This window comes from Megalobrama amblycephala, linkage group LG16, assembly GCF_018812025.1.
Source record: "Megalobrama amblycephala isolate DHTTF-2021 linkage group LG16, ASM1881202v1, whole genome shotgun sequence".
Classification (NCBI taxonomy): Eukaryota; Metazoa; Chordata; class Actinopteri; order Cypriniformes; family Xenocyprididae; genus Megalobrama; species Megalobrama amblycephala.
In genome coordinates, this window is record NC_063059.1 from 11,709,612 (window position 1) to 11,735,510 (window position 25,899).

The 25,899-nt window shown below is 38.0% G+C and overlaps 1 protein-coding gene across 3 annotated transcripts; it reads right to left on the bottom strand.

Annotated features, from left to right (window-relative positions):
- Positions 1-7,031: 7,031 nt before the first annotated feature.
- Positions 7,032-25,725, bottom strand: eif4h (eukaryotic translation initiation factor 4h). Of its 3 annotated transcripts, none has more exons than XM_048160125.1 (9): positions 25,402-25,724; positions 25,048-25,201; positions 17,360-17,547; positions 16,990-17,054; positions 16,618-16,711; positions 13,087-13,176; positions 11,986-12,126; positions 8,647-8,762; positions 7,032-7,517 (listed from the first exon to the last, which is right to left on the bottom strand). In XM_048160125.1, exons 2-9 carry the CDS (start codon positions 25,110-25,112, stop codon positions 7,512-7,514), a joined length of 765 nt encoding a protein of 254 aa, XP_048016082.1. In that variant the 5' UTR covers positions 25,113-25,201; positions 25,402-25,724; the 3' UTR covers positions 7,032-7,511. The 3 variants fall into 3 exon arrangements, with proteins under 3 accessions (XP_048016082.1, XP_048016083.1, XP_048016084.1); XM_048160126.1 differs by having other exon boundaries at positions 13,105-13,176; positions 25,402-25,723; XM_048160127.1 differs by lacking the exon at positions 13,087-13,176 and having other exon boundaries at positions 25,402-25,725.
- Between the last annotated feature and the right edge of the window lie 174 nt (positions 25,726-25,899).

Sequence of the window (25,899 nt, forward strand, 5' to 3'; positions counted from 1 at the left end):
TTTCTCATTACTTTCCATCTTGATTAGTCCATTATGATTAGTAATCTATGATATCGTTAACAGTCCTTTAAAGACATCTTCCAGGAAGTGATATAAAAGCACATATCAAGCTTTGACTTTGAACTTTAGTGCTTTTTTGAAATAACCAACTTAATTATGAACGCTGAAGTGTTTGAGAATGAGAGAATATTTCTGAATGTCTATCCTTTCATAGAGATGATTGCTTAATACAACACCAAACTCGTAGAGATTGTTCATTTTCTACGATCTAATGCGATCAAATATAGGGTAAATTAGGTAGAAGGCAGCGACCTCTGCTGAAATAAAATAGTATGTGCAACGGATTGAGAATGAAAGGGAAGGAAAATCCCAGAACTGTATGGAAGTTTAACTGGAAAACCCTTGTTTTTTCGTTCACTGTAACCTGAAGCCTATAGTCTCAATGAAGTCACCACACATAAAAAGTCATTTGCATATTTTCAGTCCAAATTGTATAATCTGGACTAAGAATTTACAATAAAACAAGCATGTATTTTCTCAAGGGCTGTAATCCAGACACAGGCATATTAGAAGCAATATCTTCACTCACTGTACAGGTAAAGAAAAGCACATCCAACAATGAATCTTGCAAAACCTGTCATATTTAACCTCAAATTCTATGATAAAATGTAGAAATTGTATTTTTTTGCAGACCTCAATTTGACACTATTCATGACTATCATTATGGGAAAAAATAAATAAATAAAAATCCTTATATTATTTAAAATACAAGTATCTACACACCTAGGCAGAATTTGTTATTGAATTTAAGTTACCTAAAATGTATTATTTCACAATATTGCAAGAGATAAGTCAGGGCAGACGCCATAATGGATTGTACCAAAGTCCCTTTAAGACAAGTCATTTCACTCGGCGGCCATCTTTGAAACGCCTTTCGGGCATCCTGGGCATCATGCAATCTCTTTGAATGGGGAAACATCAAATTCTCCAAAACTGTTCGCCAACCTTACGATTAAATTTCATATTTGAAATCACCAATGAAATCTAACAACAACCGGCTCATAAATTTAGTTTATAAACGCTCGAATCATGACAAAAAAAACTATTTTTCAGGCTGGATCAAGCTAATGCGCATGCGCAGACCTAAATGCTCGTGTCTTCCGAGGCGCGCGTTTGACTGTTTCTATAGAAACCAGTGATTCTAACGGCCGCTGAATTGACGCGATGACTTTACCAGTCGGCGATTGGCTCTTATTTAGAAGGCGGAACTTATTCCGCCATATTGCGCGTTACACTTTCTCCCATTCAAAACAATACGAGGACTGAAGCGTCTTGTATTATTCTGCAGTCTTTGATTGTACTCAGCTGTGGTGTTACGCGAACTGTGCTAGATCACGACATTTTCAAATCTCACAACTTTCAACAGTGAAAACACTAACAACTGTTTTGGTGTTTTTGTCTACTGTAGTAGTTTTGGAAATGTTTCGTTAGCTGAGGAATTCGCATGTACAGTAAAGATCCACTGAACACTGTATTTCTATCCTTCATGTAGTTTTCACTCCCGTCAAACATTAAATATGGCGCTACCCTGACTAAGTTAATACAATTTCATTCTTTTAAAATCCTCATGGTCCTAGAACTAACCTTAAAGGATTAGTTCACTTTAAAATAAAAATTACCCCAAGCGTTACTCACCCTCAAGCCATCCTATGTGTTTATGACTTTTTTCTTTCAGATGAACACAATCGGAGTTATATTAATAAATATCCTGACGCATCTGCGCTTTATAATAGGGTGACCAGACGTCCACGTTTTCCGGGGACAGTCCCGGTTTTTGGTGCTCCGTCCCCGACTGGAGCTGTCCCCGGAAATGTCCCCGTTTTATATCTCGTTCAAAATAATCCGCAAATACATTGCAAAAAAGTCTGGCCAGCATACAGCATAGAGGTTTCTTAATAGTGCAGTCAAAATATATTTTTTTTCTAAACATATCTCTCTATTAAAATATGTTAAACAGTTCAATACCGCTTTTCTACAGTATCCACCGGCAGCGAGTTCACGCACACCGCAGTTGTACAGAGCCACGCCTCCTGTCACTTACTCAGCGCAGCGGCAGGCCTCGAGATCTCGTTCGGTCCGGTTGAAGGGTTTTCAATATCAACTGATATGACAACTTTAGCACATGTGTCAGCTAAACATTCATTCAGTGTTTCCCATTAATGACCCTGTGCGCCGCCACCGTTTCATAATAAACCGAAAATGTAAAACATAAATGGTCTCTACGTTGTATTTTGCCAAGTCACTATGATATGACATGACTTTGTGCCTTATAAAACAGCAAAATACAGTGATTAAGTAAATATACAGTCTGTCTGTGCAGCGTGTTTTAAAGAGAAGACCGCACTTTGCTCACACGATCAGCTGGCGATTTGGTGATCAAAATTAAAGCTCAAGGATTTATCTTAGAAATTGGCTACAAACTAGTATTTTAATTCCCCTATACGTTGTGTAAAGTACCCTAACTAAAAAAAATAATAATTTATAATTATAATTTATTGCGTTTGTTAGAATAGCCTATGGATATTATTGTCATATGAATAATTATATAGGCCTAAAACATTATTATATTATTATTTTATTGTAATAATTGTTTGGCATCCTAAAACACCTAAAACGATGTAGACTTTATATCACAACTAAAAGATGTTTGAACCCTCTTTAATGTCCAGGTACAAGTCAATGCTGTTTCTTTGTTCAATGTGCACACTGTACATGGGTTGAAGCTCTTAATTTTGAGCTTCCAAAGTGCACCAGATTGATGCATTTAACCTTAAAATGTACAAAATTTTCTCCCCGGGGGGCATTCCCCCGGACCCCCCTAGAGGTGGTACACCAAACATATTTTTATAAATTACAGTGGGAAAATAATGTAGCCTACATTTTATGAATTTTACTCAAGAATAAAGCTCCTTTCATGTCAGTAAAGTTGTTAACAGAAAATTAAATTGTCATTGGACAAAAGTTGTAATTTCGTACAGTATAAACAGCTCATTAAAAAAAAAATTAAAATATTAAATTCAATAATAAATGTTGCAAATATTATTTGTGTTATTTATCTCATATTTTGTAATGTGATTTTTCAAAATAGTGTAATAGTTTAATAGTTTTTTGTAGTTAGGCCTACTGGCTAGTTATTTTGGTGAACTGTATTAAAACCAGACCAAAAATCTAATAATAAAATTAAATCATGATATTTATTAATGTAAAATGTGGAACCCACAACAATAAAAAATGCACTGTCCCCGTTTTTTAATTATTGGAAAACAACAAATGAGATTTTGGTGGTATTTTGACCACTCAAATAGGAAATGTCCCCGGTTTCCATTTCAGAAATCTGGTCACCTTACTTTATAATGGCAGTGGGAAACAATGAGTATGGAGCTCAAGAAAGTGCATCCATCCATCATAAACGTGTACTCCACACGGCTGCGGAGGGTTAATAAAGGCCTTCTCAAGGGAGGTGATGCATTTGTGTAAAAATAAAATCCATATTTAACAAGTTATACAGTATAGCTTCCGCCAGACCGTCTTCCGTATTCAACTTACAAAAAAAGTCAATGACATTTCCTCTCTCAAGATCCATGAATGTACTAAAGGTGCTTTCACGCGGCCTCGTAATTCCTGTAGTTACGAGATTCTAGCTTGTAAAAAGCGCTCACGTCCTCGTAATTACAGCTTGTAAGCTGGGAGTTTTCTGAAAGCTCCCACATGTACCACGTGGCCGCTGTACCACCTGACCGCTGTAGATTCATTTAGGTATTGACAGTGGGTGCCATGGAAACGCATAATTCCCAGTCCAAGGACCAAAAGGATGTGAACAGCTCTGAATATAACATCACGTGTTGTCATCTCAAGATTCCGGTAAATACGAAGGTGGCGTGAACGCAGCGTAAAAACATATTTAAGTCAGTTCATGTGAGTACAATGGTTCAATATTAATATTATAAAGCGACGAGAATATTTTTGGTGCAGCAAAAAAAACAAAATAACTACTTATTTAGTGATGGCCGATTTCAAAACACTGCTTCAGGAAGCTTCAGAGCGTTATGAATCAGCGTATGAATCAGCGAATTAGCGTGTCAAACTGCCAACGGCTGAAATCACGTGACTTTGGCGCTTCGAACCGCTGATTCGACACGCTGATTCATAATGCTCCAAAGCTTCATGAAGCAGTGTTTTGAAATCGGCCATCACTATATAAGTCATTGTTTTGTTTTTTTGCCCCACCAAAAAAATTCTCGTCGTTCCAAATGTAACGGAGGCCAGCTAGTAGTTGCTGTGCGAGTAAACCTCACTCCTCTGATCTCAAGAGATGCTCTAGCTAGTACGACTCCCACGCCAGAGGCCCGCGCATAACGGGGCGAGTAGGACCTAGGTCAGGGGTTACACAAAGATTAAAGGGTCATGAAACCCCCGTTTTACCTTGGTCGTTCACACACCTCAAAGCTCAAAAAAGTCTGTAAAAATGGGCGTGTAAAGCTCTGGAAAAGTGGAAGTGTAGAGGTGGAGAAGAGGGGAGAGAACAACCAATGAAGCACAGACATACAACACACTCATTATACAGAATAATGAATATTAATATATGAGCACGGAGAAAATGACAACAAACTCCCAAGCACAAGGGAGAAATGCGAAAGAATATTTAATAGGGCTAATAATAGGCTACTTTGATTACGTTTACGAGCACTGCAGTCTCAAAATCAGTCTTTCGTCTATTAGAATAATCGCGTCGTCGCGTTCAGATAGGCTACACCACTGTATCAGTGTCCAGTTTGCACATATAATTCATTTGAAGAAGACTTGATGAAATATGTGTGCATAACTACACCGTGCTGGTTAATGTTTGGTGCAGGAGAATGTGTGAAATAAAAACTTTAAACACGGATACTTTATTCTGACTGAGCTATGTGCCACATGGCTAGTGTTGTTAAACTCATCGCGGAGCTCCGCGCTGAAACCGATCATATGCGAACTTCGCGTGTATAGCATAACAATTGTATTTTTCATGTGTTTGTATTCAAACTCCAGTTCTGACCGCATTGTGGGCAAAAAACAAATCAACACTCATGTGCTGCTGTACTGAGGGAAACATACATACGGCTTGCGTGTCCGAACACAGAGGTGAATGAGTCCGCACTTTTGTGACATTTGAATTCTCCGCTATAATGCGAATCTCATGCAAACATATTTTCCATTTGTGCTGGTAGATTACAGCAAAACAATCCACATGCACACAAACCTCTGCTCTGGTCGCGTCGCAGGAAAACACATTGTGTTGTAGCACTGAGGAAACGAACACCAACGATATGTCTCTCAATGACAACAGACCGAGGCGAGAGAAGTGATACTTCCTCATGCATAATACCGCAATTATAATCTTATGCATACTACAGTGCAGTGATTGGATTAAATGAGCTTTAAGTCATGAATAAATGTAGAAACTGTTGATGTCAGCATGTTCGACCAGCCCATACTGGAGCCAATCAGCACTCCAGATCTTGCCAGTAGTACACGATGACGTCAGATTTTGTGATGTTGCTCCGACTTTGCTTTTCAAACCCGAAGACAGAAATCGCTCTGAAAAATGCAAAAATAACTAATTTTAACTTTTAAATAAAATTAATGAGTACCTTTAGTGTTTTCAATGATGTGTAGCCTATACATATCTGTTCACAGCTCAAAAAATGTGTTCTGGGGTTTCCATGACCCTTTAACGAAGGTCTTACGGGTGTGGAACAGCATGAGGCTGAGTAATTAATGACAGAATTTCATTTTTGGGTGAACTAACCCTTTAACACTCCAGAGCCATGTGGAGTACGTTTATGGTGGAGCTTCAAACTCATTGTTTCCCGTTCACTGCCATTATAAAGCTTGGACACTTCAGGATATTTACTCTGCGTTCATCAGAAAGAAGATTGTCATATACGCCTAGGACGGCTTGAGGATAGTAAACCGTGGGGTAATTTTCATTTTAAAGTGAACTAATCCTTTATTTCACCCTAAAGAAAATCCTTAGAGACATTTCTTAGTGAGAATAAACAAGAGCATTGTTTCCCCATATTTAGATCATTTGACAGCTCAAAACCCAGAGTCTCCTCTTCAAATCTTTTATTCTTCACATATGCAAAACAATCACTCATCACGTGTCTCCTATGTTGAAAATAAAGACTTCCTGTGTTTGATTCAGTGTAGACCATCGTTGACCCAACGAAGATAAGACTGTGTGTGTCTTGCATCGACAAGTTACCTTGTTCTTGAAGCACATGACAACTCCCGAAACGTGAAGCTGCTGCGATAAACCAACTGCCAGGTTGAAATTTGGTAAAATAACTTTTTTTTTCCTTTTTTTTTTTTTTCCTTTAAATGACTCAAACACCACATAGCTTCACAAGACACAGAATAAATTCATCCCATTATCCTATGTCAACACATTCTTTTCAAACACTGTAAGATGATACAATTTATTGCCATAAACAGTGTAGGAAAATGAAAACAAAAGAATAAAAACAGCCGACCTCTATAGTACAGTAAGAAAACAATTTTGAACTTCCTCATAATCCAGTAAAATGCGAAGAGAAGGGTTGCGATATGGATTTCCCATGAGGACTCTACACTCGATCCACTAGGAGATGAAAGTACAGCGGCCGGGCGTCGCCGGCGTGTCTGGAAATGTGCGAGCAGTTCATTTTTGTTCAATAAGCTTCATATGGAAAGGCAGTACTGACGGTGTTATGATCATAGTTTCTAATTTTCCTGGAAAGAAATACATTGCCGTCAAGCTGTGGATGACGCTGTAGATTGTAGACCCATGTGTCACCAACCAAACCTATCATGCATGCATGTTGCTCTTCTAAATGAATGAAATACATGTGGCACATTGTTCCTGAAAGCTCTGGATGAGCCAGATTTGGTCAGGTTCGGAAAATCTTTCGCAAAGACAACGCAAGAATTCAAACAGATTCAAAAAGCTCTTCACTGTGAAATGGTTTAATTAAGAATCAAGCTCAACGTTTTAATTTTCAAATACAGTAAAGAAATTTAAAGAGCAAAATATAAAAAGCACACGGCAGCAATTACGTCCGCGTGTCTACAAATTCGAAACACAAAGATGCTTTGGAAAGGGAAAGAGATTTTGAAGTCCTTAAACAACAATGGAATCAACCTGGAGATGTTGTCCTCCAAGTTTGGGTTCTTTGAGGCGTGTGGGAGGAGTCAGCGAGGACAGGCAGAGGCGGAGTTAAGACTGTGCCCCGCCCCCTTTCTAGAGCCCCCACCTCCACGTGCTTTTTAAGCCAATCGGATGAGGGCTCGTTTGGATTCGAGAGGAAACCAGCACCTCGTGCCTCTGCCTGCGTGTCACTGGGAGAAGTCTTTGAAAGATTTTATGGTGATCAAAGCCAGTAGAATCCAGTATAGCCTTCCGGAATAATGCAGCCACACTGACACAGATATTAATTCTTAAGAGAACGGAAACAAAACAAGAACAGAATGGTTACACAGGGTCCCGTTGTAGGAGATGGTGAAAAGTTGACATTTGCACATGAACATTTTAACAAAGCAATATTAGAATCAATTCAACACTAACAGGAAGAGTGCGGCGAGTCCGACTCGAGCGGATCTACCGATTAACGTCGTGAGACGCACGGCTCCGAAACCGAACGCTGACTGTACAACTGGACTACGTTGTGCTTTAACACGCCAATTTACAGACACCATGAGGACTAGGGAGAGGACAAGCACCACATGTACAATCCAGTGTGCGTTCGAAGGTTTGCGCGAGTGTTCGATTGGGAAAAATCGTGAAGGAGCTCGTGTCGTTTTTTAAAAACAAACAAAAAAAACTTCAACTGCAGTCCATCAAAAATCCAAAGAACAAAAAGCAAAACGATGGTAGTTTAATCCAAAAAAACCTAATACTGCTTTTCGCGAACGCTAATATGAATTGAATGTCAACCACGGAAACGTTAGCTAGCTGCCCCGCAAATAAAAGCGCACAAACCAAAACGGCATCGTTTTTCGCACCGTAAAAAGGACTCGGCGTTTGTAGTTTAGTCTACGTCTATAAAACAAGCCAAAAAAACATTTAAAATCAGTTTCCATTCCATTTAAGAGAGCAGCTCAAAAAAAAAAACCTTTCGGATCTCACCAAGGATGTGAAAGAACTTTTCCCCCGACGAAAACTACAGTACAGAGCAGGCACTAATTACAGGGAAGCAAAGGTGGACATAAAACCATTGTTCAACAGTTTTGCCATGCATTCACGAGCTGCTCGTTGGTGTGTGCAGGTGTCATGACGATCGATCGATGTGGGCGTGGTCTTGTGTATTTTTCCCGTTGAATAAATATATAGCCGCGCGATCTGAATTCAGAAGTAGGGACTCCGTTCATCTCTAACAGGTAGGAATGATAGAGGCCTTATCGCATTCCCGTTGGCATCACACGTTTTTTTTGTCGTCGCTGTCCCTGTACCTCGCCCTTCCCTCCCCGTATATCCCTCCCCTTCTTTCTCTCTCCCTCCCGTCCTTCCTTTCCTTCAGGAGCGGTGAGGGAGGCTGCAGTCTCTTAGTGTTTGTCTTTGGGAATTACCTCCTCCCTGGGTTTGGCACCCCCAAAGATGGCCGAGTTGGGGTTGGCCACTTGGTTAAGGGGACCTGCCACTGTACGCGGCTTCAGCTGTAGCCTTGGTCTCTGCGCTCTTTCCTCTGTGGAAAAAAATCAACATAATTGAGACATTAGGTGTTGCTATTGTGTAATTTATGTAGATTCAATAACTTAACTTGAAATCAACATGAAATTCTATCTGCAAACCGCTTTATTTCGGCAGAAAATGTTAAGAAGCAGAACGTTAAAGGCAAGAGTTGGGCGAAACTTCATTTTATTCAGTGGGAATTGACTGGATTATGAAAAGTATTGAAGATATATATATATATATATATATATATATATATATATATTTTGAAGAGTGTTTATGGAGTCAACCGTGGAGTGGATGAAAAAAGGCCATATTTATTTGAGTCTCAACTTGCTGGGAACTATAACATTTCCATTGCATCAAGATTATTTGGCATTAAATTAAAAATTAATTGAATAATGAAAGATTTTAGAAAAGCTGCATTATATCCTATATACTATTGGATAACATTGATATTTTCAATAACTGATAAATGGCTAATGTAAACTTTATACAATTTTGTAGAGCTGCACGACTCTGGATAAATTGAAAATCACAATTTTTTTTTTTTTTTTTTTTGAAACAGATCACGATTCTGAACAAACAACATGTAATTTACTAGAGGTTCTGACAACATGTTAATTTCTGCAGTCAATTTAAAATGTTTAATTAATCTGAATTATTAAAAAAAAAAAAAACTGAATGAATGATTCAATGACTCACTCATAAATACTTGTTTCATTACTGAATGAATCAGCATTTTTAAACATCTCTTGAATGATTCAATAAATACATTTTTTTAAACAGTCACTTGTCGCCACCTACTGGCACAATGTAATCGATACAATCGTTATTTGAATATATAAAGAATATATAATATTTGTTATATCCATTTTGAGAGTATTTTCATCCAAACTATAAACTTTTAACCCAGTACTTCAGTGATAATATGTGACCTGTGCTGGCAGTCGGAATGAGTTTACATTCTCTTAAAAAACCCTGATGTTTGATTTGTTGAAATCCGACAAAAAAATGACTGAGCTACACCTGTTTGAAGTCGATAGAGTCAGCAAAGTCAATTTAGAGAAAAATCAAATTAAAGTTTTAAACAAAATCTAGCAACCATACCTTAAAATCCCTGTTAATAACACCTAATTTGGCAGATGTTTTCCAACAGTTAACCAAACATTCATTTAAGACATAACAGATAATCTTTGTGTGAATACTCGCCAAGACACATATTTTGAAATACTGTATATCAGGAAATAATATGTATATCAGGATCACGTGCCGTCTGATGCGTCACTGTGCACACGCTTTGGATCTGTCAGTCAGTGCGAGTAAGATCGTTTTGTTTATATCAGTGCGAGTTTGAAAATCACATTTCATTGGTTCATCGAGAATTCGCTATGAATATTCGCAAGGTTGGAATGCTGTGTTTTACAATGATACCAAACTTGTGCTGAGAGGAAGTGCCAATCATCCAGAAGCCAGCAGAGAAAAGCAGCTTTTCTCATGGTCAAAGGAAAGGTACTCCTCTCAGAAAACAAACAAAGATACTTTCAGATGTTTAATTGCCATTTTGAGCATTGGGATCGCTAGATGAGGACTTAATTTTGTGAAAATCTCAAATTCGACCAAAATTGACATTTTTTGGGTTTTTTTGGCCCGTAGCTCGAAATTTACCTGTGCGCATTCTGACGCCTGCCAGCACAGGTCACAAATAAATATTTGTAACAGAAATAATACTGTGTGGTTACAAAAGACTGACTGTGAAGCTGTTTTATACCTAAACATGACAACTGCTCTCTCCGGATCAGCGGCAGTGCCAACACGGACCTGAAAATTCAGGTGTGATTTTGTCAAAGGTTTAATAGAGGGTATGCATGCGATGTCCCCGTCGGCCATTGTGACCCACTGAGTGGCAAAAAGACTGAGCGCCAGCATTGGTTTTCAGCATTAATACTGCAAAAACACAAAAAAACATCCTAAACGGGAAAGAGCTTTCTGATTGACTGTACTAATAGATTTGACACAAAATCTGAGGTATATTTTTACAGACTGCCAAAAGCGACAGAAAAGAAAAGCAAATGGATCGCTGCAATTCACAGCAACAACTGAACTACAGGTAGCGAAAACGTGGATTTGCAGTTATCAATTTTGTGTCAATTATGTTGAATTTTGAGGTAAAAATCATACCGTATATATTGTATTGTTATATATTGTATTGACAACTCAAATATTTACCATCTTATATTCTGCATAATTGGGTGTTTTTAAATGAACACTGATAAAATATACAAGCTTTAGGGCTGGACGATATTTTATTATATATATATATATATATATATATATATATATATAAACTGATAAATGATCACTCCAATTTAGACCTATTTATATAAAGAGTACTCAGGCAAATTTGCTTTATGCATTTCCCCGGCGTTGAAATCAGGCACATATAAATGACTGGAAACACGATTCCTGGCTGCATGTCAATATTCGTAGATCACTGGATCTTTGGTAAGTTGTAACACTAGAAACACTATATCGAGTCCAACCTTTAGTTTAATCGCTTGTTTTACTCATGTTTTCGCAGTTTCCCCTGTTAAATTCAGTCATGCGGCAGCTCTTTCGCCACTCAGTCCAGCTTAAGGAGCGTGTTCCGGCGGGAAAGTGACGTCAATGAATACCCTCTATAGACGGAGGCAAATCATTGTCATTTAGGAATAAGATCGCATGGCTGTTTGAATTGAGATAGCAATCTTAATTAATCATGCAGCTCTACTATTTTGCCTTAAATTTAAAAAAATAAAACTTATTGTTTTTAAAGATTAACTTAAGTGAGGATTAGATGATGTCAAAGTCTATATATATATATATATATATATATATATATATATATATATATATATATATATATATATATATATATATATATATATATATATATATATATATATATATGTGCACATTATGGTGCACATATTTTTTATATATATATATATATATATAAAAAACATAATGGTACAGGTATATTGTGTCTAGGTAACATTAATCAAGCCATTTACATATATTAATAAATTGGATTACATTGGTGTTCAGCTGAAAATCAGTTTCTAAAAGAATGAAGATTTTTTTCCATCAACAGCAGGAACATGTGTCAAGAGTAAATAGGATCCAAATGGATTTCATGTTGACTTTTAAGCACATATAAAGGTATCTGCTTTTCAAAAAGAATAAATCTGTGACACCGTCGGAAGGTTCTCTGAAGTCTGTCGAGCCTCCACGAGGAGGTCCGTCTCTGAAGCGTCCCATGCCTCCACCCCCCCTTCTGTCGGCAGGGCGACCGCCTCCTCGACTCCTCCCACCCATGAAGTCATCATCTCTAAATCCTGTGGGGAAAAAAAGCAGTGTGTGAGTAACTGGTGCCGCACTCTCCCATTCCACTGCAGAGTTGTGCAAAATACTGATACAGGAAAGGCGAGAAGTTAAGACTTGAGAGAAGCCTGATCCTAGATCAGTATTTACAGACAACTTCAATTAGGGAGGAAATCTGACTTCACAGCAGCAGGGAGACTCCGCTGACAACATGATTGATGGCAATGAGATGGAGTCCCTGAGAGATCAATGTTGAAAAATTAACTTGAAATATATGAAAAGGCCATTAACAAAACACAAACAAACAATGCCAAGAACCCTGCTGATAATGTAAGTCCTGTGGCTCTGTTACATTTATTTCTGGAAATATTCTGGGTTATTTTCAGAGGTTTATGTTCATTTTGAGTACTTCCTCAGTTTGTAAAAGAGAACGAAACCTGTTTTCTGTAATAGGGTGAATGTCACAAAAATAGTCAAGTTGTCAAATTTTTCACCCAAAAATCAAATTATAAAAATATGTAAAATATATATATGCTTGTTACCGCAGTGTGAAAAAAATTACACATAATGTGCACAGACATAATACTCACTGAACTGTCACATTACAGTGCTTAATTGTAATGAAAATTACGTAATATAATAATATTAATAATAATAATAATAATAACACAATATTAATAAATTACTATTATTATTAAATATTTTTGACATTAATATTTTCATTATAAACTAATACACTACTAATGAAGTCATGAAAATCTTGTCCTGAAACTCCATAAATAAAACTAAAGCTTAATTTCTGTTAATTACTAGGCGTTCATTGAGTTTATTTGTAAACATGTTTTCTGTTCATTTTCACAAAGTGAGGAACGCCTCTGAATTATCTGCGGTTAAAGCATACCACAGATGTGTCCTCATTCTTGCTAAAATAAATGTTTATCTAGATTTAAAACCCCAATGGTTCGAGTTCTTGCCCAATTCAGACGTCGCACCTCCTCCAGAGTGGTCGTAGTCGTCTCTGGGGTCACGTCCCCCTCCTCTGGCCCCACGTGAGCCACCACGGCCTGAAAGGGACAGGGGCTGTTTAATAGGGGCAACAATTCAAAGACGAGATCAGGGTGAAAGAGAGGTCCACCCAGATAACGCTTCTACTGAACCAATCAGATCATCAGCCAACACTGCGTACAGGAAGACACCAGCCGGACAGGGAAGTGCCGCCTGTCGGAAAGCACTCCGTTTGTTAGAGGGGAAGGAAAAGGAGCTAGAAAGTTTTTCTATTGAGGGGTGAAAAGAAAAAGAAAAAACAAAAAGATCTAAAGATGAAATATGTACACATGAACAATGAGTGCGAGAAGCCCAGCTAAAGTAATGCTCTGTTTGTGTAGTATGAGCAGTGATGTTTTCCAGCAATATACAATAAAACAAAAGCAGAAGAATTCAGAATAAGAGACAGAAGACAACGCATTATTGAGCACTGATTAGGGATTGGTGGTCTGGCCAAAACCTTGATTACAGCACGTGTCACAATATCAAATTTATTTAAATGAAATAACCATATGTGACCCTGGACCACAAAACCAGTCTTAAGGGTCAATTTTTTAAAATTGAGATTTATACAGCATCTGAAAGCTGAATAGCTAAGATTTGTTAGGATAGGACAATATTTGGTCGAGATACAACTATTTGAAAATCTGAGGGTGCAAAAAAAATAAATAATAATAATAATAATAATAATAATAATAATATTAAGGTAGGTATCATTGGATAGAACACTTTTTAAATTTTTAGAAAATATAAATTACAATTGGACATTCTCATGCTGAGAAACTGCTGATAAAAATCAAACAAATGTATATATTAATGTTTTCATTGCTAGGTGGCGCCAGTGGACGGTACACTCCGGTTTATAGAGACTACTCAGCACTAGGAGTTGATCAAAATTGTTAGATGCATTGAAAAGCTGAGTTTCTAAGCTTTAAAATGATACCTATTTTGTGTTATTCCACGGTGGAAAATAATCATGGACAGTTCCGGGAACATTGGGTAACCCATTGCATCCCGGAAAGACGAGAGACATTTTTAGCCAAATGTGTTACATCATTCCGTGAGTAATATCTTTTTGTGGCTCATTTTAATCTGTAAATGATGAATGTGCCAGGATCTATGATCTGTGCAATTTTCATGAAGTTATGAGCAAATCGCCACGTGAAATTGACATTTGTTTTCAGTTAGCGCCTGTGCGCTGTTTTTGTTGTAAACTCAATTTGTGCAGACTCAGAGGGTGAAAACAATGCAACAGGAGCATGTTGGGGGCATGATCTGTGTAAAGTCTATGCTTTTGTATGCAAAAAGAATTATTGTGCTACCTACTTGGTTTCAGTTAATATTGGCTCTTAAAGTGAGACGCAAACGGGAGTTGTTAGCAAAGCATATTACTTACAAAAATGCATTTTTTATATGTTTATGGTAGAAAATTTACAAAATATCTTCATGGAACATGATCTTTACTTAATATCCCAATGATTTTTGGCATAAAAGAAAAATCGATAATTTTGACCCATACAGTGTATTGTTGGCTATTGCTACAAATATACCCGTGCGACTTATGACTGGTTTTGTGGTCCAGGGTCACATATGGTAATGCAACTGTTTGGGTAACTCAACGAATTAAATGTTTTACAACTTAATTCCTACTTTCTATTCAAACTTAAAAGCTTATACAAATTAAAAGAATTACTCAAATAAGTCTAAAAACTAGGGCTGCGCGATTTATCGCACGATACAAAAAAAAAAAAAAAAAAAAAACACTGAACTTGAATGCGATTCTTAGTGTGATTTATGAAATGTGATTTTATTTTTTATGCGCAGCATGTCAATGAAGTATAGCTCCAAATGCTAATCCATCTGAAAGCACTGTGAGTTTGAGTCGCCTATAAAGTGCATTTGAAAAAGCAACACGTGTCAAACATCTTTCCAGAACATGAGATGCATTTATTAACATCTTGTCCAACAAAAGATAACATTTAATAACATGTTTTTACTCCAAACTCACTTCATAACAGTTGAGCGTGAAGCCCTACTAAGAACTAAGAACGAGAGATCACGCATCATGTTAGTTTTCTTTATTTTACAAAAAGCACAACATTTTGTTTTTACTCCGAGTGTACACAAATAAAAGACGACATTCTATAGTTTCAATTGACACATTACTTATGTCTCTATGACAAAAAAAATGACAGTATTTTAAGTCTATTTTGCTGCAACGTGAAAAAAATCCTGCAAAACGCGCCGGCGCGTTACCCGACTCCAGAGAGTTAAGGTTGAACCACTGTAGTCACGTTATTTTAAAGATGTTTTACTACTTATCCAGACCACGAATGACAGTAATTATGTTGCTTTCTAAAAAACTCTTGGATTTCATCAAAAATATCTTAATTTGTGTGATAAACGTAGGTCTTGAGTAATTAAAGGTCCCGTTTTTCGTGGTTTTTTGAAGCTTTGATTGTGTTTATAGTGTGTAATATAACATGTGTTCATGTTTCGCGTGTAAAAAAACACAGTATTTTTCACATGGTTTACTTATCTGTATACCGCTGTTTCCACGGTCATAAAAACGGGCTGATGACTTCCTTGTTCTATGAAGTCCCTCCTTCAGAAATACGTAACGAGTTCTGATTGTGCCAGCAGTTCCTGTGTTGTGATTCGACAGCAGTTTAGCGCATCTTGCCCGGAAAAGTCACGCCTCTTACCATAACGTGGAGATGCACGCGCTCAGTGTTATTGTAAACATGTCTTTAATTTTACCCTATCAATCTGAGCCGGAATCAGACCCGGTGATTGGACTGCGGGATGAAAATAACAGCGTTTCGACGACATGGCGACAAACACACTCTACAAACGCAACTCTTGTGTATTCCTGTGGGCGGAGGTTAGTCAAAAAACTGTTTTAGTGACGTCATTAAAGGAGGAAGTAGAGGGATGTAGTCCAAACTGGCCGTTCGATGTAGGCGACTTCTGTTAAATAAAATATCTCGCTTGGCATTGAACTTTGAGCTTTAAAATTTTACAGATTTTATTTATACTCTAACAACAACATTACACACTAACTAAAGTTTGAAACATGGGATCACGAAGAACGGGACCTTTAATGACAGAAACTTTCATTTTTGGGTGAACTAACCCTTTAAGTATCTGATTCCGGAAATGGAATCGATTTGCGATTCCCAACCCTCTTGGAAGACTGGATAATTTATTGTGATATTTTAATGAAAAACACTATTATGCTTCACAGAGTGTGACAGGATCTCTACTGGCTGGCAATTATACTGTAAATAAAACCAGAACCACCCAGCCCTAGCGTTGCTCATTTTCCTGAGACTGAAAACACTACTTACAACATGCAAAAAAAAACAAAAAACAACATGCTAAAATGTGAGTAATCAGCACCAACAGAAGTAGAAGATAAAGGACTAATGAATGACAGCAGTATTCGACACACACGGTACCTCTGTCGTCTTTCCGGAAGCCGAAGCCTCCAGCGCCACGTTCTTGTTTTCGGCCCTCTGCGATATCCACCCTCAAAGATCGGTCGCCTAGTAGCTGTGCAAGAACATAATCAGGAACACACAATATATCAAACAGTACACTACCGTTCAAAAGTTTGGGGTCGGTTGTAATGTTTTTGAAAAAAATAAAAAGTTTCTTATGCTCAAAGCTGTATTCTCATTTCTACAGTGTTTCTACAACAGTGGTTCTTCACTGCTTACTGACCTCAAACTATTGAACGGTGCACTTCACCCCAAAACCCCATTCATTACTTCTGCCTTGGATAATAAAAAGAAACAACTAAATAAATAAAGTGTAATTAAGTAACTTACAGCGCCATCATACGTCAAAGCCTCTTTTAGAGATTCCAAGTCATCAAACTCTACATAACAGAAACCTGGAGCAAGAAAACAATTTACCATTTAGCAAATGCTTTTATTCAAATTTTCAGATTCTCGATATTTCAAATATGTGTTTTAACAGCACGCGGTTTCCCTCAGGATCAAACCCATGACCTGGCCATTGCTTGAGTCACATACTTCCTATTAAGCAACAGGAAGATAAACTAGCCACATATTTTGAGGTATAATTCATGTTTGCAGCATCAAGTTTAATACTTGGGGGATTCCAAAAACCAAGCATGAGTAGTAAGCAAACAACGTCCCTCATTAAACATGCACCGTGTTGCAAAAAGCGGCCCACCTTTGAACTTGTCTGTCTCTTTGTCTCGGACTAGTCGAACGCTCCTGACGCTGAGGTCTTTGAAAATGGCATCTATGTCTCCTTGCACTGTGTTGAAGGGCAGGTTGCCGACGTACGCCGTGTAGGGCGGCTCTGTGGGAAGTTCCTTCTGCTTTCGGGGTCCGCCTGGGCCGCCACCGCCTCGGGGTCTGCGGTCCAAAAACAAACAACTTGATCAGCTTTACATTTTCTAGAAATAACTGAATGCAGGTAAATTATTGATCTATGAATGGGATTCATCAGTTGATCCTTCATCCAGTGGTTTTGCATCATACATGACAAAAAAAAAAAACCCTCAGAAGTCAAGCTGAACTGCAGTGGAGGATGGACGCACTGGAGTTTTCCCTGAAGAGTATCCTGCATTTCTCCTGAATGTCTGAATCAGACGTGCGTGCTATATTTAGTGAGCTCACTTCAGAATGAAATTTTCCTGATAATTTACTCACCTCCATGTCATTCAAGATGTTCATGTCTTTCTTTCATCAGTGGAAAAGAAATGAAGGTTTTTGAGGAAAACATTCCAGGATTTTTCTCCATATAGTGGACTTCACTGGGGTTCAACGGGTTGAAGGTCCAAATGTCAGTTTCAGAGCAGCTTCAAAGAGCTCTACATGATCCCAGACGAGGAATAATGCTGCGTTCACACCAGACGCGACTTGCGCGAATAAATCGCGCTATTCGCGCGTAGTTGGACGCTTGAACATTTTGAGTTTACTCGCTTCATTCGCGCGTGAAAATCCCTTCACAACAGACGCGAATTCGCGTCATGAGAGGGGCTCTCCCGCTCCGTTATGTGTCCCAGACTCTCCCATTGCTTTCTGCACACTTCCTCTGAATAAAAACTACTTGTCAGTGGGGAAATAATTGTAACTTACAGCGAATAAGCTCAATTGGTCGTCTTTAGTTGGCTTGTAGTCTTAATATGCATCTATATATATCTAAAATTGAGTAAAGACCGTTTTTTACAACTTATCATATTGTCCGACCTCCTCACTCACTTTCTTTCAAACACGATCCTTTTTATTTCTGTTTCTATAAATGTATGAAGATGAATAGCGACGATGATTTTGTCCTCCATTGTTGTTTCGAATTTCTGCCTCAGCTCGCTATGTCACGTCACTACTAGAGCAAGCTCCTGATTGGTTAACGCGGCGCAGAAATTCGCCAAAGTTCAGATTTTTCAACTTGCGCGATTCGCGCGAATAGCTCAATTCGCCGCAGGATGTCAATTCGCGTCTTTGCATTGACTTAACATGTAAATCACTCGCGCTTACCGCTTCATTCGCGTCCGGTGTGAACGCACCATAAGAGTCTTATCTAGAAAAACGATCTGTCATTTTCCAAAGAAGGACAAATTATATACTTTTAACCACAAATGCTCGTCTTGCACTGCTCTGCGATGTGCCACGCATTACATAATCACATTGGAAAGGTCGAGTGTGACTTAGGCGGAAGTACCAACCCACTGTCTACAAAGCAAACATGCAAAGACCAAGTCAAACAGCCTTTACAAAAAAAAGATAAACAACGATGTTGGGCGATTTTGAAGTTCGAGGAGTAAAATAATACCCTACCGCAGTACTTCCACCGTCGTCATGTGACCTTTCCAATGTGATTATGTAATGCATGGCACATCGCTGAGCAGTGCAAGACGAGCATTTGTGGTTAAAAAGTATATCAATTTTTATTATTTTTAGAAAATGACCAATCATTTCTCTAAATAAGACTCTTAATCCTCGTCAGGGATCATGTAGAGCTCTTTGAAGCTGCACTGAAACTGACATTTGGATGCCAAAGTCCACTATATGGAGAAAATCCTGGAATGTTTTCCTCAAAAACATTAATTTCTTTTCGACTGAAGAAAGAAAAAGAAACATCTTGGATAACATGGGGGTGAGTAAATTATCAGGAAATTTTAATTCTGAACTGATGAACTACTCCTTTAATTTGTGGTAAAAAAAAAAAAAAAAAAAAAAAGAAAAAAAAAAGAAAGAAAAAGCCTTGCTTCCGATACACATTTTTTGACCAGCAGAAATTTTTCCAATGGCATATATAGGGCCCTATAATTTCCACGAATCGCGGAATCCATTCATAAAAACAGGAATTTACTATATAACGCGGAATGTCACGGAATTTGTCAAATTTTTGATGAATGAATTAAAAGCAGGTCAGTACACTTAAATTAAATCGCGATATAGACTAGTGTCTATGAATATTAAACCGCAAAAAGATTATTTAAACATGAATCCTGCATGCCTGTGTGCCTCTGAAATGAATGATACGGAATCGCAGTTTAATTTACCTCACACAGCCTCACACACAATCGCGCGGGCTGAAGCACATGTGACGCTCGCAGTGTTTTCGTCCTCTGTCGCCTCCGAACGCACAAATTCATTCAAAGTCACTTCATCAGCATTTAACCGCTTCGTTTGAGAAAACTACCATCATAAACACAGAGAAACTCAAAGGCTCTAGGCAAACCGTCAAAATAAAAGTTCGAATTTAACTTGAGAGAAAACATATTACTGTTGTACAGTAGAATTTAGATAAATTAAACAATTATTAATATATATTTTTAAACAATAATCTGTGTTTCTTCCATGTTTTAATTTTAACAGTAAAGCTCTGTTGTGCAGCACATTGTTTGACAAAAAAAAAAAGTTTAATTTCATGATTAAAAGATAAATTAAATGGTATGTGTTCATTTGATTGCCAGAAAAATTTTAAATACACAACAGAACTTCTGAAAAAAAAAAAAATCATAAAAATATATTTTTTAATTAATAAATATTGTTGTTTTTAAGAATTCAAATAATTAGACACGCTTTTTGATTATTAAAATGGAATTAATCCATTAAAATGGAATCCAGAAAACAGAATTTGGTAAAAATAAAATTTGAGGGGAAAGAATAAAACGTTTATCATAGGGCCCTAAAAAAAATGTAATTTTTTTGTTAAACTTTTATTAAATTGTTGGTAAATTGGACAAGATTCATTATTTCAATTAATTAGACATGCTTTTTGATTACTAACATTTAATTTAACCATTAAAATGGAGTCAAAAAATAAATAAAACCAAAAAAAATGGAATCCAGAAAAATTAAAACGGAAAAAACGGAATTTGGGGAAAAAATAAATGGATTTCATAGGGCCTTACATATAATCAAATGACATATCACATTTACATCAGTGACAGAACTAACTTTTCCAAGGAGCAATATTTACACCTTCAAATTTACTTCCATTGACATTTTTACATTCATAAGTGTAATTTTTCTAACCTTCTTATTAGATGTATGCATAGCCTCAAGCTCCCATTAATTTCCTGATTTAAATTATTAAAATTATTTAAAAGGGCAACATTATGCCCTTTTACAAAGTCTTGATTTTGGTTAATTCTGTCTGTTTAGTTCCTGTCTCTATAAAGCCCCTCCTTCCGAAATGCTCAATGTGCTGTGATTGGTCAACCGCTTTGAAAGCATTTCAGAAACGTCGCACCCCTTACCATAACCGTGACTTTCAACACTACTAAACAGTCCTCGCCCCTTTATTTTGCATATGCCTTGGGAATTATTTAAATGAGGAATATTGTGGCATGTTCGTTCCGGAAGAAAACTCAAGACTTCAGAGGAGGTGTTTCAGGGAGTTCAGAAACAATGACACCGATACAGAGAATAACTCCCGCTGGAGGGACTCTGTGCTTTGTAAGTCTGCAGACCTTTTTCATGCTCAAACAGTAAGTAAAAGTTGAAATGTTAAAAATGTAAAAAGCACAAGTCCTCTTTAATGAGAGCAAATGAAAATGGCTGAACACTCAAGACAAGTAGTAATCAGTGCTGAACAGAGGACAGGGGTATTATTCAAAAGGAGCAAATTATCCGTTGACACGGCTGGTTTATTTTGAAACTGGCATGAGGGTGTCGTACTAACACTTCTGTTAGCCTACATAGTGGACAGTTGTCAGCTGATGCCAATATTCTCAAAATGGCCAAATATCATATTGGCTTGGCCCACATACCGGTCTATCACTGGTGGAAAAATAGAGAAAAATGCCATAGCTACTGGACAGATGGAAAGTGCTTTGAACAGAACGGATCTTCACAGCACGTTAATTTATTTTCTGTCTGTAACAGTAGATTAAATTCCATGCAAAGCAAATCTGAGAGAGCTTCCGCTGGGATCCAGTGTGCCAGAGACATTCCTCTGGTGTCAGACAGAGGCCTGAGACGAGCGGATAGCGTGACATCTCCGCTCCACCTCGGCCCAGTGCGTCTGATGTTTTCAGACCTGTGCTGTCCACAGCAAACGCTAGATTACTGCTACTGCGTACAGCACAGAAATCTTCAACCCAAAAACCTGTGAGACATCAAAACCTTTAAGTACTGTGGTGGTACAACGGCTCAGAGCCTACCATGGTGCCCTGACCAATATTATGACAAACCAACAAAGAAGCCAATATTTGTCCATGTCAAGCTTGTAGAGATATTAAGATAGTGGTGTAAAATTGGCTGATTAACAGAAGTCATTAACCTGCCCAATTCATAGTTTTCAGTCACGTGACTGGCATGGAGACCTGGAGGGCAAAACATTTAAATAACCGCAACACAGGTCTGTCAATTTTCCATCTGTTTCAAGCCACTAATAAATCACCTCTCAAAAAAGAAAAACAAAAGGCATGCAAACAAACAAGTTTTGGCCACAATACACAGCATCTGCTGCAGTATTTCAATCACTAAAACAGCAGGATGTTCTAAAACATAAAGCTGCAGTCCATATATTCTGCATCTTTGTCGCCACCTCTGTTTGAAACCTGCAACTGCAGTTATTTGCAGAATTGACCCTTCACAAAGACCCGTCCCCCTTATTTACTGTTGCTTTGTTCAACAAGCCATGGCGCTGGCACACCACACAGAGTGAAAAATAGGTTACATATGATATGACACAAAGTGTCAAATTTTGTACTTTTTAAATAATAAATACCTTTTTGTAGCTCTTCAATGTGTCGTGTCAGATCACTGTATAGCACCTCAGTTCAAGCGGCTCGTGAACCGATCATCTCTTCCTACTAGTTCATTTATAGCATCAAATAAACAGGAACGAACATCAGAAGGAATGTTGTTTCAAACACGGAAAGACGTAAATACATAATTTTTCAAGATCAAGTCCACTGGGGTTAATCTAACTCTTCACTGCTTTGTCGGACAAAATGGCGGATTCGGCATTATGATTGGTTAGATCGCTTGTCAATCAAACTCCCGGCAAAGGATCAATTATCTTTATGTGGGTTGTGCCTCGGCACGGCTCCTCAGCGTGGATGAATCTAATGTTTGCTGTCGGTCCACACCGGTGTGGATACTGTACTTCAGAATCACAGATTGTAGTCTTGAAGTATGACCAAAATAAGAATTTTTACCGGAAAATATCTGAACAAGTAACGTCTTTTGTTCTGACCAACTGAGGAGGAAAAAAAGCATTAGGCCTACAATAAATCACGCTGCCAATGGTGATTAAATCTAACGATCACTTAGCTCGGATCACATGCAAATTATTATTACTTGTTATACTTTGTTCTCAAATTGTTAATGTTAACAACATCAGCATTGCGTGACTATCGCTGCATCCAAAATTGATTACTACTCTACTATGCAGTATGCGAAAAACAGTATGCGAACGTAGTATGTCCGAATTGATAGTATTCGAAAAAGAGTAGGACACTTTACTATCCCATGAGGCCACAGGAGTGGATTTGTGACTGCAACTGCAATGGTAGGTCACATGACAGTAAAAACATAGCGTATGTAGTACATCCAAATTAATTCATGCTACACCCATTTGTACTACATAGAACGTACTTTTTCAACGGTCGTGAAGTCAAATTTAAATTCAAAACTCAACAGTAAATTATTTCAGATGCAGCATGTGTGTATTTAACGTGTTTTAGCGTTACCTGTAGATTTCAATGTCTGTAGCTACTCTACAGTGCGAAGTCTTTTGCTTTTTGACTACGGGTGAATCTCCAGTTGTCACTGATGATTGTCATTTGGATCTTTCTGGATTACAATCCACCATCAAAATAAGTTTAATTATTGCAGCTGCTGTGAGAAAACGCTATAAATGATCAGTCTACTAGCTGGGACTCGTTCTTTATGTAAACAGACATGATGTAATGACACAAAGACGCATGGCGACATGCTCGAATTTCCCACAGAAACCCACCAGTACCACCTGAATGATAAAACATTATCACAAGCTTACTGTTGTGAATCGAGCTAAGATAAGGAGATAGGTTTTGAACACTGGCTGTTTATGCATTTGCTCAAATTGATTTTGGATAATTTTTAACCAAACAAAAGTTATGGACTGTAGCTTTAAAGTGTCTTAATACACTAAGACAGTGATATTAAAAGATCAAACTCAGTACAACTCTACTGGTGATGCATACCAGCAAGCAGATGAGCCCAGAATATGAATGCAACACACTAAACATTTTTTATAAATGTTTTTAATGGTAAAACACTTCACATGACACTTTTGCATATTGAGTTCATATTCTGGGTTCATCTGTGTAGAGTTTATTTATTTATTTTTTTTTAATAACCAGATCTGAATTTGGTCCTCCAATATCACCGATTTGATGCATTAAGCATTTTCTTTGTAATGGTTTTCTATGGGAAAATTATTAGCGTGCAGTTAGGTCATTGCGTTCATATTCTGAGTGCATCTGCGTGCCTGTATTATATAATATGCATCATCAGCAAGGTGTGTATTAGGTCATTATCATTTTAGTATCATTTGCACTTAGTAGAAAACTTAAAAATAACTGGCAGTCAGCAGAGAAAGCCTTGTTTTGCCCTCCAGACTGGCATTCCCATAAGGATGAGATATATACTAAATAATGCAGCATGATAAGAACTAAAAAATCCCATTTTGACAGGTTTGCATACATCAAATAGGCACTTACTTTCTGTTTCTATATTCAATAACTGGTAAATGCCACACATGTCTGTGAGAGGCCTCGTGCACGTATGAAAGTAAAGACATCTGCACGCTATTAGGTTGATCTGATGGAGGGAAAACATTTCTGTTTATCATAATCATACTGGACTTGTGCTGCTGGTCCAAGAACAACGTGAGCAGGAGCTAAAACAGAATTTGTTTATGTTAATATAACGCTACATGGCACTTATACGATTCTCCAAATGTATTTCGAAGAATACCATAAAAGGTGAACTTTCTGTAATAATCCTCCTCATAAACATCAGTGTATCGTCCGGAGCGCGAGTGAAATCCAGAGGGGAGTCAGACCCCTGTTCAAGGCCCAGTGCAGACTGTGCTAAAACACGCTGTCGCACTAATAAAACACAACCATTATAATATCATTGCTGATATTCAATAGAGATAAATGAGCAGGAACGCTTCACATAGCGTCCACGGGCAGCGAAACGCTGAGGCGGCCTCGAGACAGCAAGCCCATGTGGGCTGAGTTTCGTGCCCGGCCTCCATTCATCATAGCGGGAGCGCGCCGCCGCTGCGTGGCCTACACTCGCTCGAGCTCCCGCAAAACTGCGCTCGCACGCACGGACCCGCTTGCTCTCGTCATGTACGCTCAGATGTGTGCTCTACCGCTCCTCTGATGCGGGGTTTCTTACCCTCTTCCCCCGCCGAAGCTCCCGTAAGCCCGATCCCGGTCATCGTAGTTATCGTAATCCGCCATTGCCGAAGATGCTGTCCAGAGAAAGCAGCAATCTGACGCTGAAGGACCCCAAAATATACGACTGCGAGGTTTAGCTGTCCTCTGCGTGCCTGAAACATGACACTTGAAATTTTATAAAAATACATTTGAATAATGATAGCTTATAATAGGTGCAAAATATTAAAATAGGACGTGTGTATATTGTTTATTTGGGATGTATCCAAATATACATTTTTAATGAGGATTTTAGGACGATTTTTCAATTTGGCAACGGCGAGTAGACTCAAAGTGTGATCTAACGTGGATTTACCAGCTAATTGTTTTGGAGGAACTCTAGCGGAGGGGATTTTGATTCATTGGTGTTTCGAATCTTTTAAATCAGTTCACACAATAATAACAATGATGAGGATGATAATAATAATAATGTCCTCAGAGAACCGATGAGCTGCTGATGAAGCCAAATCAGTGAGGTGAAATTGTAAGGTGGACTCCAGTCCTGAAGTTTTCAATAAAATTTATGAGGCTCCAGGAAAATCCTCTGAACAAAATGAGAGTAGAGTGTTTTAACCCTCAGATTCTGACACTATCCAGACCAGCAATAGCAGCATTTTGGTTCTCTCAGTTCTTCAGTGGTGAGTCTTCACTGGATCCGTGAACTTAAAGGTGCAGTGAGCGATTTCTGAGAAATGCTGGTGAAAGTGGATTGGACCTAGCACCAAAACACACTTGTAGCCAATCAGCCATTACACTTATTAGAGTGGAGGAGGTGCGTGTGTTGCAGTGTTGCCAGATTGGAAATGTCCAATTA